This window comes from Sciurus vulgaris, assembly GCF_902686455.1.
Source record: "Sciurus vulgaris genome assembly, chromosome: 3".
In the NCBI taxonomy this organism is placed as follows: Eukaryota; Metazoa; Chordata; class Mammalia; order Rodentia; family Sciuridae; genus Sciurus; species Sciurus vulgaris.
Genome location: NC_136463.1, coordinates 67,261,137 through 67,274,977, shown reverse-complemented (window position 1 = coordinate 67,274,977; position 13,841 = coordinate 67,261,137). Strand labels below are relative to the sequence as shown.

Sequence of the window (13,841 nt, the reverse complement as noted above, 5' to 3'; positions counted from 1 at the left end):
TTCTGGTCAAGATGCTACCTGGTGGTAACCACTAGGCACACCTGCCTCCCATTCTAACATATTTTTGCTAGAGATTCCAAGCGCCCCAGGGCCAGTACTGTGCCATATCTACCCCTCTCTTCCACCCCCGTATCGGGGACTGAGCCCAGGGGCACATTACCACTGAGCTATATCCCCAGTTCTTTTCACTTTTTATTTTGAGACAGGATCTTGATAAATTGCCCAGGCTGACTGGGAACTTGAAATCCTCCTGCCTCAGCCTTCTGAGTCACTGGAATTATGGGTGTGCACCACCACACCTAGTATATCCCTTTCTTTTTCAAATAGTGTCAGGCACTATGAGGTGCCCTCCAAAACAGTGGTTACATTACATTCCAACAGAGACCTCCAGGAAAGAACCCGGAGATCAAGTTCATCAAGTATGAGATCAAGACATCAAGTATGAGAACAGGAGCAGAGAGAACACTTACGTGTCAGGGGCATGGAGGATGATGGATACCATGCTGAAGGTGGCAGCAGGGAACCCTTACCTGGAGAGTGCACTGGTGGCTTTCCCCACATTGTTGTTGATGTCCTTTCCCTCAGTCAAGTCATACTGGTAGGATTTGAGCTTGAACAGAAACTTCCAGGGACAGGCCATCTTTGTGGCTTTGTAAAGCAGTTTTTTTTTTTTTTTTTTAAAAATCTGGTCTCACTCAGACGTTCTTTGCTGCAGGGCTGAAGAAGGACAAAGAGACTATGAGGCAAGGGTGAAGAATTTACAGGACTGAGCCTTCCCAAGGTGACCAGTTTACTAAAGAATCAAATTAAAGTGAAGATACAACTACCTCATTAGCACCCCCCGCCTTGTGTTCCTATGGGGGTTGGGTTTGTGACCCTATGAACATAGACTTAATTTTACAAAGCTGTATAACAATCTGAAAGAGCAACATTGGACCTGCAGCATCACACCTGAGCAAGGACAAACCACATGCCCCATGAGCCTCCTTAGGGGTTCAACTGATATGGGCCAGGTTCATCCCCGGGCAGAGGCAAGGTGGGCTGGAGCTGAGTGGTCACTATAACACATCAAACATGGGCACACTTGCCTGACCGTGCAAGATGAGATCCGGTGCCTGTAATTAGCCACTATCACATTACACCTGCGAGAAAGCCCTCACGTCACAGCAGCCTTTCTTTTAAGATTCAACAATTATAAGCTGGGCACAGTGGCACATGCCTGTAATCCAAGCAGCTCGGGAGGCTGAGGCAGGAGGATTGCAAGTTCAAGGCCAGCCTCAGCAACTTAGCAAGGTCCTAAGCAACTTAGCAAGACCCTGACTCAAAATAAAAAAAGAAAAAGGTTTGGGGGTGTAGCTCAGTGGTTAAGCTTCCCTGGGTTCAATTCCCAGTACCGGAAAAAAAAAAAAAAAGAGAGAGAGAGAGAAAATGAGACAGATTTGGCAATTGTTGCTGATCCTAAGTCAATGATGCTGCATGTTCCTTTTTTATTATTCAAAGAGGAAACAATTATATGAATGAAGCTGTTGTTTTTACCATGATATATTGCATGATATTGAGTAATGTAGAATTAACACAACTGATTCCATTTTTAATTATAATTTGTTAATTCCCATATATATTATTAAAATAAACTTGAAAAAAACGAAGAGAAAATAATGATTTGTGAAAAATGCATTCCATTCTCGATATTTGAGATCATTTCCTTTAAAAAAAGATAAGGAATGGAGACCTGAGATGCAGCTCATGTTGGATTTTGGCTTCCCCATGGCAAACCTCCTCCTTGGGAACAGTTTCCCACTGGAAGGCAGCTTGGGGATAGGGCTCACATCCCAGCTTCAAATCTTACCTCTTACTAGTGACTCAACCTGGCTCAAGTTTTTAGTTGAAATTCATTTCTCCATCTATGAAATAAGCTATAGTATCCATCTTCCCAGAATTTTTGGAGGGAGGGGGACTACATATTGTAAGGACTGAATAAGATGATCTATGTAAAATACACATTCTTAGCAGGTGCTTCTCCCCACCTCATTCTGAATTTTCCAGAAAGTTTTTCCTAATGTAGCAACCACAGCAATTATTTGCAGAAAAGAAATCTGAATAAGATGCCAGGTTCAAATGTCCCAACCTCACATTGGTATTTCTTTTTCTAGGTTTTCCATCAGCTTAGGGCTATAGCCAGCAAATTCCCACAGTTTTCTGAGCTCTCCCAAAGAGGAAGAACCAAAACCCTCTCCAAACATTTGCCCAGAAATGAAGATGACTCACCTCGGAGCAGCCGAGCTGCCTCTGTAGGACCAGCGCAAGCAAACAGGGACAATCTGACTTTGAGAACTTTGGGATTAGCTGAGACTGCCCAGTTCCTGCGTTAAGGTGGCTGAGAAGTTTCAGACCAGTGATGCTGAGCCCTCTGGAGCCAGAGCCTCAGTTTTCAACTCGCTGCAAAGTTCTGAGCACAATAGCAGCCAAGAAGTATTTATACCCATTCGGGGTTATTCTGGAAACCACTTCACCAAGTTCTCTTATTTGCTTCCAAAGGGAGTGTCCCCAGCTGGGTATACAGTTAGCTAATTCATGAGCGAGACTCTGCCTCTGGTGCTATTGCATCACACCGAGTGTAGTACATCCTTGGTAAATCTACCTCTTCCTGGTCCCAGGTCCAAAGCGGCAGCTCATCAGCAGGGTGGCCCCATGGTTTTGGGAGTCACTGAGGCGCTAACTTTATTTGGCCAAGCCACCGGGCCTCTCTTTCAGCATCTGGGGAATTTTGTCCCCAGCAGGAGCTCTCTGGTTCATTCCTGTCTAACCTCTCACTTCCAGTTTGCAGCAGGCTCCAGGAAGCTGGGGAATGTTGACAGTATGGAACATGCTGGAAAAGACCCAGGTTCCAGAGGCTGGTGATGCTAGATGATGCCAGTGTTTCAAAGAGGATCCTGAAATATTCAGTTTGAGATTTTGGGAAAGGAACAAAAGGAAGGCCTTTGATATGTACAGTTTTCTTACATATTGGTTTCACTAAATTTTCTTCCCCTTAGTATTAAATAAGCCTGAGTCAATAACAGGTAGAATTATGTTCTCCAGTGGGAAAATTCCTTTTTTCATAATGGAAATTACATTATAATTTCTTATGTGGAAAAATATAATGTTTTATGATGCTTTAAATTTAGCATTCCTATATGGTATGAAGTTTTTTCCACTATGAAAGTAAAATAACAACCACATTAGGGAAAAGTTGAGAAGTGGAGGGGGAAATGCACCCTGAATCTCACCCTTCTAACAGATCCCTGCCACCATCCATTCATTGCTTCCCATGTTTACCAAATTAAATTCAGTATTAGAATGCGTTGAGTTTGTCTATGATTGACTAATTAAGAATCACAAAAAAAGATGCATGGGAGGTTGAAGATCTTTGTTGTGAGTGAGTGAATGAATGAATGAATGAATGAATGAAAATAGGAGTGGACTGGAACGAATCTGAACATGTGAAAACCAATCTCCTTTCAGGCTTCAGCCAGGTGAGTCTGGGAAAGCATAACTGGGCTAAGACTCAGAGTCTCTGCCTTGGGGAGTATGAAGCTTAAACATGGAACAGATGATTATAATCCAGAGTGATGCCTGCAGTGATGGAGGGAAGACATGGTGCTCAAGCAGTTAGATCTGCCTGGCTTAGGGAAGGCACACAGGGAAGAGGACACCGGGGCAGGGTTTTGAGGGATGATTAGGAGTTTGCCAAACCATGACCCCTAATTCCCATTACTATTTTCACATACTCTGGCTATACCTGCAACAAATACACGCATTAACTAATTTAATTTGCCCACCTTAAACCCTACGAGATGGACATTATCACTTGCCATTTGTGGAATTCTCTAGAATCCCATCTAATTGGCATCAGAATACCTGTTTGAAATTACTTTGTAAAATGTAATTGTTCCACTATTTAGTCTGCTACATGTGTGACATTAGGGCTTTGGGTGCCTGGGCAGTGAAACCCCAGGACATGTGTGAGTGGCCTTTGGCTTGAAGCTGGTGCCCATGGTTCACCCTCTTCGATGCTCACACCCCCCATGAAGAGGACCTCTCCCAGATGCAGTCCCTGAGGAGTCTCCATATCCTCATCAGCTTGCTCTCAGCTTGCACTGGTAAGGAGCCTCTCCTTGCATGTCCCCACCACCCAAAGCATGCAGTGCTTTGACGGCCGGATGGCTCTGCGTCTACTTGGATTCTTCACCTTCTGGGCAGGCGTGGAAACCAAGGCACCTGTAGCTCAGGGGACTCTGTGGCATTAACCGACGAAGGGCTGAGGAGTTGGTGCAGTCAGAGAGCCTCTGAAGTGCTGGCACAGGGTGAAGACTCGGGAAGATTTTTACTTCCTCTGCTCCTTTTCTTTGCATTCTGCTCATTCTTCCAGTCTGGGCTCCAAGGCCACTTACTGTCTCAGTCCCCACTCTAACCTAGTGCCTGCTAACCATGACGTTTCGGGCAGATGGCAGGGTTTGACTTTCTTATTAGGGAGTGGGTACTGGAGATTGCACTCAGGGGCACTTAACCTCCGAGCCACAACACCAGTTCTCTTTTGTATTTTACTTAGAGACAGGGTCTCACTGAGTTGCTTAACACCTCCCTTTTGCTGAGGCTGGTTTTGAATTTGCAATCCTCCTGCCTCAGCCTCCTGAGCCACTGGGATTACAGGCGTGTGCCACCGCGCCTGGCCCAATGATGGCTTTCTAACCCAAGGACCAGGCTTTGAGAACTTGACTAGAATTCTCCTGAAAGGCCCTGGTTTCTAGTGACAGCTCTGTTACTGACCATCTGTGTGGGCTCAGAAAAGTGACCTTTCCTCTTTGAACTTGAATTTTCAAATGACAAAAAGTGACAGAGCCGGGCACAATGACACACAGCTACTTGGGAGGTTGAGGCAGGAGGATCTCAAGTTTGAGGCTACCCTGGGCAGCATAGCAAGACTGTCTCAAAATAAAATTTGAAAAAGGACTGAGGATGTAGTGCAGGGGTAGAGCATCCCTGGGTTTAATCCCCAAACTGAAAAAAAAAAAAAAAAAAAAGCAACAGTTATAAAAATGATTATATGAGATGCAAGAAAAATGTTTTGACTTACTGAGTAAAAAGGCAGCCAAGCAAGAGTTCTTGATCCCTGCTGCGGGTCAGAGAGTAAGCATTAATCTTTTGACCAGAAGCCAGTAGGTGACACACACGCCTTTCAAATGAGCCTTTCTCACATGGGTCAGGGAGCCACGCCAAATGCTAGATCTAAATTCCAAAGCTCTCTTTCTCTGTAACATTAAATTCATTCATTTTTTAGTGAAATAAAATAGCTACCATTTAACTATTTTAAAGTGTACGGTTTGGTGACTTTTAGTATGCAGTCATTCCTTGGTCTCCATGGGAGACTGGTTCCAGGACCCCCCTGGATATCAAAATCTGAGAAGGCTTGATCCTCACGCGCAATGGCATAGAATTTGCATATAACCTATGCTTCCTTCCATATGCTTTAAGCCACCTTTACTTGACTTATACCTAATACAATGCAAATGCTATGTAAATAGTTATATTGTATTATTTGGGGAATAATGACAAGAAAAAGTCTTCACACATTTAGTACAGATGAAAGTTTTTAAAATAATATTTTTGATCCCTGGTTGAATCTGTGGATGTTGTACCTGCAGAGATGGAGGACAGACTGCATTTGAAATGCTCTGTAACCAGCACCACTATTCCAACCTTCTCTTAATTATTGAATAATAATTCAATAATTGAATTATTGAATAATAAGAAGCGGGGAGTCAAAACAGCGATAAGGACTGTTCTGGCAGAGAGGTTGTGAAACCATTGTCCCACGGCAGGCAGCCCAGAGCTGAGACAGATAGTGAGCTTCTGATGCAGCCCAGGTTGGCCACACGCTGGAGGTTGTCACGGGTTTCCCTCTGCAAGTCTCCTGAAGCTTCCAGGGCCTATGTGGTCACCCTCCTCTTGGCCCTGTTTACCCAACCGGCAGCATTCCTGAGCCTCTTCTGATGATGGATGCAGCAGGTGAATTCTGCTGGGGAGAAATCAAAGAGTGCCTTCAGGGGCAGGTGGGGACATTTGGGCCCTCAGGGGTGGCAGAAGAGGTTCAAGGCTGCTGTGGAGCAATACCTTCCTCCCTTCCTCAGCTGGGTATCTCAGGCACATGCCAACAGCAGCCGGCACTGGAATGTCTCATCATCCTGGGACTGATTCTCCATCAGATCGAGCTGATCCGTTCCTAATCCCGGCATGGAAGACAGCTGGGCTCCAGTTGGCTCTGGGGAGTTAGAGACCTTGAACCCTTTTTCCTAAAATGGAGAGCAGAGCTGAGGTTTACTGATCAAGGCACTTAAATACCTCCACTGTTAATCCACACGATAGTCCTCTGAGGTGGATCTTATCACTAGCCCTGTTTTACAGATGGGGTCATTGAGGTACAGATGGGGTCATTGAGGCTCCGCAAGGTAAAATGACTTGGAGTCCTCCCTCTCTCCTCTGACTCTCCAAACACCTTCCAAGGCAGAGCCAGGACAGGACCCCACGGGAGTCCAGCTCCAAGGCCCATGCTCTGGCATCATACCTTGCTGCCTCTCTTGATAGGTTTTCTCTCCCACCCTTGATAATTCTCAATTATAATAATAATTACAACTGCTGTGTTTTAGCATAATATATGCTCAATAAATACAGCCAGGCCCTGGACTTTCCATTCATTGTCTCGATCCGTTCTCCAACCACATTACACAATGGGTACTATTGTTCCCCTGATTTCCCAAATGGGGAAACTGAGACACAGAAAGGTTGGACAACCAGTCCAGTGTCACCCCTCTCCCAAGGGTCAAAGCTGCAACTTGACTCAGGTTTGAGGTCTAGGGCTGTCTGTGGACCCTGATGACTCCCCACCACACCAACATACCTTAGGGGATAAGGAGTAGGAGTGAGAAACTGAGGTCAAGGTGAGAGTGGAGACTTACTAGGGCTGGACAGTCCTTGGTGCTTGCATCTGGTGCCAGTCTGTGCAATGATATGGGAGGAGGAGAGGTTCAGGAAGGCAGAGCCCCTGCCTCCCAGCACTCGTGAGGGGACTACTCATAATTTTGATTTTCAGAGAAGGAATCTGTAACCTAGAGAGGTGACATGCCAAGAGTTACCAAGAGTCTAAGGGACAGTGCTGGGATTTGAACCCAGAACTGTCAGGCTCCAAAGGCCAGGTTCTTCCCTTGCCATGTATTAGGGTGTGCCTGTTAGCTAGGACTCAGCACAATGCTGGTCAGAGAGGCCACCCCAACAACATAGACCGTGTCCTGGCTCCAGAATGTGCCTAGTGATAGTAGGAAGCAAGGCCGCATTTCACTGGGCCCCATGAGGACAGGAGGACAGTGCCTGCTGCCCTCTTCCCGCACTCCCCGGGCACGCGGTAGTCAGGACTCAGACACTGATTACAGGGAGGACTTGTGTACTTACTGCGTGCATAGCACAATAGCCAACATCATGGCAACCTGCAAGGTAAATGTCATTGTCCCTGTTTGGTAGGCAATCACTGAGGATTGGAGGTAGGGTCCACTGACTCACCATCCACAAATGCAAACCTCCCAGTTCTAAAGGCAGGGCACTGTCCTCTGGGCCACCCCTGAGGGTGCAGGGCTGACGCCAGCAGCCTGCCCCCAAGGCCAGGGGAAAGCCTCAGCCTCCAGGGCTGATAGTCAGATGGTTAATGTCTGCTCTGCTAAGTCAGATTGCTTATCTCTGGGCCTCGGGGAATTTCCCACCCTCTCCCCGGAAGTCTAGCTCCTCAACCTGGCACCTGGTGACCCAGATGGGAATAAAGAAAGCAGCAGAGTCCTAGAGCCATGGGGTTTGCAGGAAGCTCATCCACATGCCCTCCGACCAGCCAGGAAGATCCCCAAACAGTCCCCAGCATGGGCTGGGGTGGGTAACCAGCAGCCACAGGCAACGCTGCTGTGGCTGGTTTCCAAGGATGGCATTTCTGTGAGATCTGCCACAGTCGGGCTTATTGTCATTACCCTGTGCAGGTGGGCTGAGAAGCCAGACTAGATTGCCTCAGTCCCAGACCAGCCAGGAGAACTTGGCCAGATCCCTTAATCCTACCCTAGCCTCAGTTTCTTTAACTGAAAATGGAGCCAGTAAGAGCCTCTGTAGTGTCTTCCTGAGGGTGAAGCAAGGTCATATCTGCAAAGTACCAGGCAATCAATAGATACTAGTTTCCTGCCCACTGGGTGGGGAAATGGAAGCCCAAGAATAACTCATTCGCAAGTCCCACAGCGATTCAGGAGCACTGACCTCTGTCTTGGCTCACCCCGTCTTCCAGTCCAGTGGCCACCAGCTCCCTTGCATCCATCTAAGTCCTTTCCCTCCTCCTCCCAGATGCCTTCTTTGGCCCCCATGTCACCCTCTGGCACCTTCATCTCCTGGCATGGTGATGATAGCAGTAACCCTGGTACCATTGCCCCTTTTAGATGGTGAACTGATTATTTGTGTGTGTGTGTGTGTGTGTGTGTATACACACATATATATTCCTCCTTGAATATCTTATAACCTTGGCACCTGTATACAGCAGGTGCTCAGTAGATGTCCTTACCTATGATGTTAAATGGGAGGTCCACATATGGATGAAACTGAGTCTCTTTTCTGTCAAATGATGAGTTTCTCAAAGGATGGTCAATCCAGAGAGGATTTGAATAACATTTTTTATTTTAATAGTTGAAATATTTCTTGATGTGATTTCTGTCTGTAGCTGGCTTTTCACTTTTGGAAAATGATAAAGATTTTAGAAACACATTTATATTTAAAAAAAGAGTCAATTTAAACAAATAAAAGCACAGGAATATACACAGGTCGGGTGATGAAAATCACGAAGATGGAACACAAAGGAGAGCAAGCCTCTGTATTGTGCGTGTGACCCATGGCCGGTCACATGCCCTGCCTCAGTTGCACTCCACACATCTGTCAAAGGGAGACATTGGAAGGAAGTTTTCTAAGAGCACTCTGCTCTGATCCCCTAATTCCTTTACATCTCCAAAGGGTCCCCAGCCTTCTAACCCAGACCCATGTCATTTGTCAACTGAACTCTGGAGAGCATGAGTCACAAGAATTCTGGGAGCCAGAAGCCAAGGTCTCCAGGGTTTAGTACTACCATGAATGACTTGGAGATGACAGAAGTGGAGTGCTTTTGCTTATTTTTCTGGAAATACCCAGGTGGTCACCCAAGGTGGACAGGCCCATGAGACCAGGAGATGGTCAGCTTTGTCTACGGAGTCCCTAGAATGTGACTCATGCTGGCTGGTGAAGGCTGGCCCAGTGGGGGGGAACCTGGCCTGGCTGGCAGCCTGCCAGCTAGGGATGGGGTTCCAGCCAGGAATTTTCTTCAAATTTGTGTGGATGCTCCCCACACAGCCTACTCCCTTGCCTACCCACCCTCCATGCTACTTCCTCCATGCTCCCCACACAGCCTACTCCCTTGCCTACCCACCCTCCATGCTACTTCCTCCATAACTACAGTGGCGCCTGGGCTAGCCCTGGGGTGATGGGGTGAGAAGCGAGGATTCACGTGCAAGTATCATGTCTAGGAGGCATGAGGGCCATGAGCAGGGGAATGGGGAAGTGAGGTAGGGAAGGGCAGGCAGCTGTCAAGTGTGCACTCTAAACCCACAGCTGCGATGGACAACTGGAGTTCAACCTACTGGGCCCAGGGAACCTTGATGTTCAACTCTTTTATTTATTGTTTTATTTTTTTGAAACAAAGTCTTGCTCATTTTCCCAGGCTGACCTCAAACTTCTGATCCTCCTGCCTCAGCCTCCTCTCAGCCTCTGGAGTCACTGAGATTCCAGATGTGCGCCACTGCATCCAGCAATGTTCAACTTTTGTTTTTGAGGAACTTTCAGCCTGTTTCCCAAAGTGGTTGCAACATTTTACATCCCTGCCAGCAGGCTAGGAGGGTTTTGATCGCCTTGTATCCTCGCCAACATTTGTTATTGGCCATTTTAAAAATTATTGCTTCCCAGTTGGTGTGAAATGGGTGATAGACTTTTAATGAATGGATGGATGGATATGTGGAAGTAGATGCCAGTTCCTGAGCCTGAGCTCTGATATCAGGGGGAGAACTGCTTCCCCCAGGAGCCTATGTCAAGGAGAGAGACAGAAATCTGCAGCCTGGCCCTGACTTAGGTCTGACCCCCAATCTACTGTAGTCTTGGGTGCCTCCAAAGCATACTGCAGGTGGCCTGGACTCCATTATGCCCATGGAAGGCTCTAGAGAGGGCCCCTTTCTGGATGGAATAAGTTCTATAACCCCTCTGAGCCTCAGTTTCCTCATCTGTGAAATGGAAATAATTAACTTCAGTTTGTGGGAAGGCTGGGAAGTTGAGGGAATGCACACGAGCTCACTGCACGGGTGTATCACACAGTAGGTGTCCACAGGTGGGAGTTTGCTCTTGTCTGTTTTCTCAGAAGTCGGTTGCCTCCCCAGTGTGTGTGCAGATGTCTAGAAGATCTGAGCCTCCTATTTCAGCCCTTGGACAACAGTAGGTAGATGGGATGCAGCATCTGTGTGGTGCTGGGCCCAGCTCAAGGGCAGGTCCCAGGCAAACCTCACAGAAGGGCCACCCAGAAAACCAAGATGAGATTGCAAATGGATTTTCTCTGTCATGCTAACCCACACAGACAAGTAATGGCTACTGAGAGACATGCAGCAAGAAGGATTCTTAAGGTCCTGTGCTTAAAAGCTCAGAATGAAAAAGTAGCCACACCTGCTCTGGGCAGATGACAAATGATCTTGACTTACTGTCCCTGGTCTAGGATGGTATAAGGCTTGCTTATCTAAATAATTTGTTACTCAGAGCAACTTAAAGGTCAAGAGGGAAGGATGGGGGCTAAAAAAGTTGCTGAAAAACTGAGTGAGGGGTGGCAGTAGTTTCTCACCTTCTCTGCCGGTTCTCCAGGAGGCACTGAGAATAAGCACTGGTTTATGGAGAGTCTGGGCTGAGATTGTCACTGACCACTTAAGGCCGGGGGTGCCCACAGAGCCAGCGGAGATTCTGGGCTTTTCTACCTGACTCCACTTCCTCATATGTAATGTGAGGACGATGTTGACATGTCTCACAGGGACACTGTGTATGTTGCCAGATAATCTCATGAGACCAGATTAAGAAGGAAATGGTGGGGGCTGGGGGATACGTGCTCTCATTTTTATTAGAGGAGAAAGCTGACACGCTGGGAGGGCTGGGCCGGGTGCAGAAAACGTGGAGAAACCCAGGCAGCTTTGTGATCGCAACTTTGTTCCAGGTCCTCGTTCTCCCTTGAGTTCCATGTTCACTGCTGTGTCTTTAACACTAACTCTGATCTGGAGTGACTCCTTCTAGAAGGGTTGGCACATACACCCCAGCCCTGCTCACATCTGAGGGGCTTCCTGGGCCATAGTTTCCTGGCCGCCCATCACCTGACCTTCCTGTTGATTGGAGGGCATGTCACCCTGAGGCAGCCTGTGGCCTCAAAGGTGGACAGGTGAGCCCTGTGCCTGCAGGGGTTTGAAGTGGAGACAGAAAAAGGAGGAGTGAGTGAGACGTGGTAGCCCATGCCTGTGATCCCAGCATCTTAGGAGGCTGAGGCAGGAGGATCATGAGTTCAAAGCCAGCCTCAGCGATTTAATAAAAACCTAAGCAACTTAGTGAGACCCTGTTTCAAAATAAAATATTAAAAAGGGCTGGGGATGTGGCTCAGTGGTTAAGAGCCCCTGGGTTCTGTTGCTGGTATAAAAAAAAAAAAAAAAAAAAAAAAGCAGTGGTTAATAGTAGGGTCGACATCCAAGAGACACCCAGAAAGAAGTGGAAGAGAGGACTCTCAGGACAGAAGTAACCAAGAGTGAGCAGATGCCACCATGTGATGGGGAATGGTGGGCAGATTTTGGCAGGATAAGCCGGGGTCGAGGAGGTGTGCTCAACCCAGGATGCTCCTTCTGGGCAGGATGGAGAAGATCCAGGCTCTGGACAGAATTGTGTTTAGGGTCCCAACTCTGCAGGCCTTGTGACTACTACAGGTCCAGCTTCCTTATTGCCTGGGATATTTTACAGTAAAATCCATGGTGTGAGGGTTTAATATTTTGGCAGCACCCCAAAAGAGCCCAATCCAGGTGCTGTTGCTTTATTGAGGAAGTCTTCAATTTCATGATAAAAATTAAAAGCAAATGGTTTACTGGGATTAAGGAAAGGGAGGAGCTTAGACTCTGATAAGGTGGGACACTGGAAAGTACCCAAGAGCAAATTTGTGGGACTTCTGAGAAAGTGGAGAACTTTGCTGAAATTCCTGTTGAAAAAGCAATCAATGGTTCACAGCCTCATAACGCCATTAGCAAACAGCCAGCTCTGTACATTCAACCGTCCCCACGTGGGAAGTTGGGATTTGGGGGTTTCTCAGCAGCAGGGGAGCAGGGTCAGCTCAATTGCATGAAGTCACGTGCCATTGCCGTCTAACATGGGCCTGGCTTCAGCTCCCACTGCGTTTCCCATGCGCCAGATCTGCTGGCTATCTGGGTGGCTTTCCCTGTTGTAGCTCAGAGTCATAGTCTGAGGGTCAAGGGAGGGCTCCTAGAGGAGGTAATTCCTGAACAGTTTTTTAATTTTATTAAATTAGCATTGATTCTTTGTTTTCCTTTGGTGTAATGAATTTATCATTGGAGTAGTTTCAAGTAGCCACCACCATACTATTCATACTTGCAGAATAGTTCCATAACCCCTCACCCAAAATTATCTCATGCCCCTTTGTAGTCACATCCTGCCACCAACCCTAACCTTTGGCAACCACGGATACACTCTCCATCCTCATGGCTTTGCCTTTACTAGATTGTCATTTAAATGGAATTGTGCAGTGCTTAATATTTGAGACTTTTTTTACAGTGCAAGCTGGCTTTGAGAGTCATCCCTGTGGTTGTATTTTGATAATGCATTCTGTTTTGTTGCTAAAAGGTAAATATTCACCCACCGATGGACAATTGAATGGTGTCCAATCTTTGGCAGTTATGAGGAGGGCTGCTGTAAACATTCACATATAGGTTTTTTCACGGACCTAAGTTCCCTTTCTCTTGGTTAAGTACCTAGGATTAGGATTGTTTGCTATTGGGGTAAATAGCCATTGGTTTTCAGAATGGCTGCACCATATCACATTTCTTCCAGGAATGTCAGAAAGTTCCAGTTGCTCTTCACACTGGCCAGCACTGGATACTATCAGGTTTTCTTGATTGACTCAGCCACTCTAGTGGGTTCTTCTATTTAAACATGCTTTGTTTTACAAAAACGAGATCTTTTACACTATTTTGAATGCGTGTTTTTTGTTTATACTTTGTGAGTAATACATGTGACACTTCGTGTTTTTTGTTTATACTTTGTGAGTAATACATGTGACACTTTTCCAAATCGTTATTTTTTTTCCTGTATCTTTTTTTGTTTTTTTTTATTAAGATCACTGTGTTAGTCAGCTTTATGTCACTGGGACCAAAATACCTATAAGTAAAAACTTAAAAGGAGAAAAAGTTTATTTTGGCTCAGTTTCAGAGATTAAGTCTGTGGTCAGCCGACTCCATTGCTCTGTGCCCAAGTGAGGCAAGTCACGGCAGAAGGGTGTGGTGAAGGAACGCTCGCTGCTCTACTCATGGCAACCAGGAAGTGGGAAGTGGGCACAGGGAAGATGAATTTTCCAGGGCACACCCCCAGTGAGCCACCTCCTCTAGCCACCCTATACCTGCCTACATTTACCACCTAGTTAGTCCATTCAAACTAGAACAGCCTGATTGGGTTACGGTTCTCATAAT

At 46.6% G+C, this 13,841-nt stretch overlaps 1 protein-coding gene across 1 annotated transcript in view; it reads right to left on the bottom strand.

Annotated features, from left to right (window-relative positions):
* NOS2 (nitric oxide synthase 2) overlaps positions 1-5,763 on the bottom strand; it is a 47,406-nt gene extending 41,643 nt beyond the window's left edge. Inside the window, exons 1-4 of the mRNA XM_079132137.1 lie at positions 5,679-5,763; positions 5,117-5,291; positions 2,269-2,933; positions 531-717 (exon numbers count right to left, since the gene is read on the bottom strand). Of these exons, the coding sequence (XP_078988263.1) occupies positions 531-640 (110 nt within the window). The 5' untranslated portion in view covers positions 641-717; positions 2,269-2,933; positions 5,117-5,291; positions 5,679-5,763. The remainder of the gene's footprint in view (positions 1-530; positions 718-2,268; positions 2,934-5,116; positions 5,292-5,678) is intronic.
* Between the last annotated feature and the right edge of the window lie 8,078 nt (positions 5,764-13,841).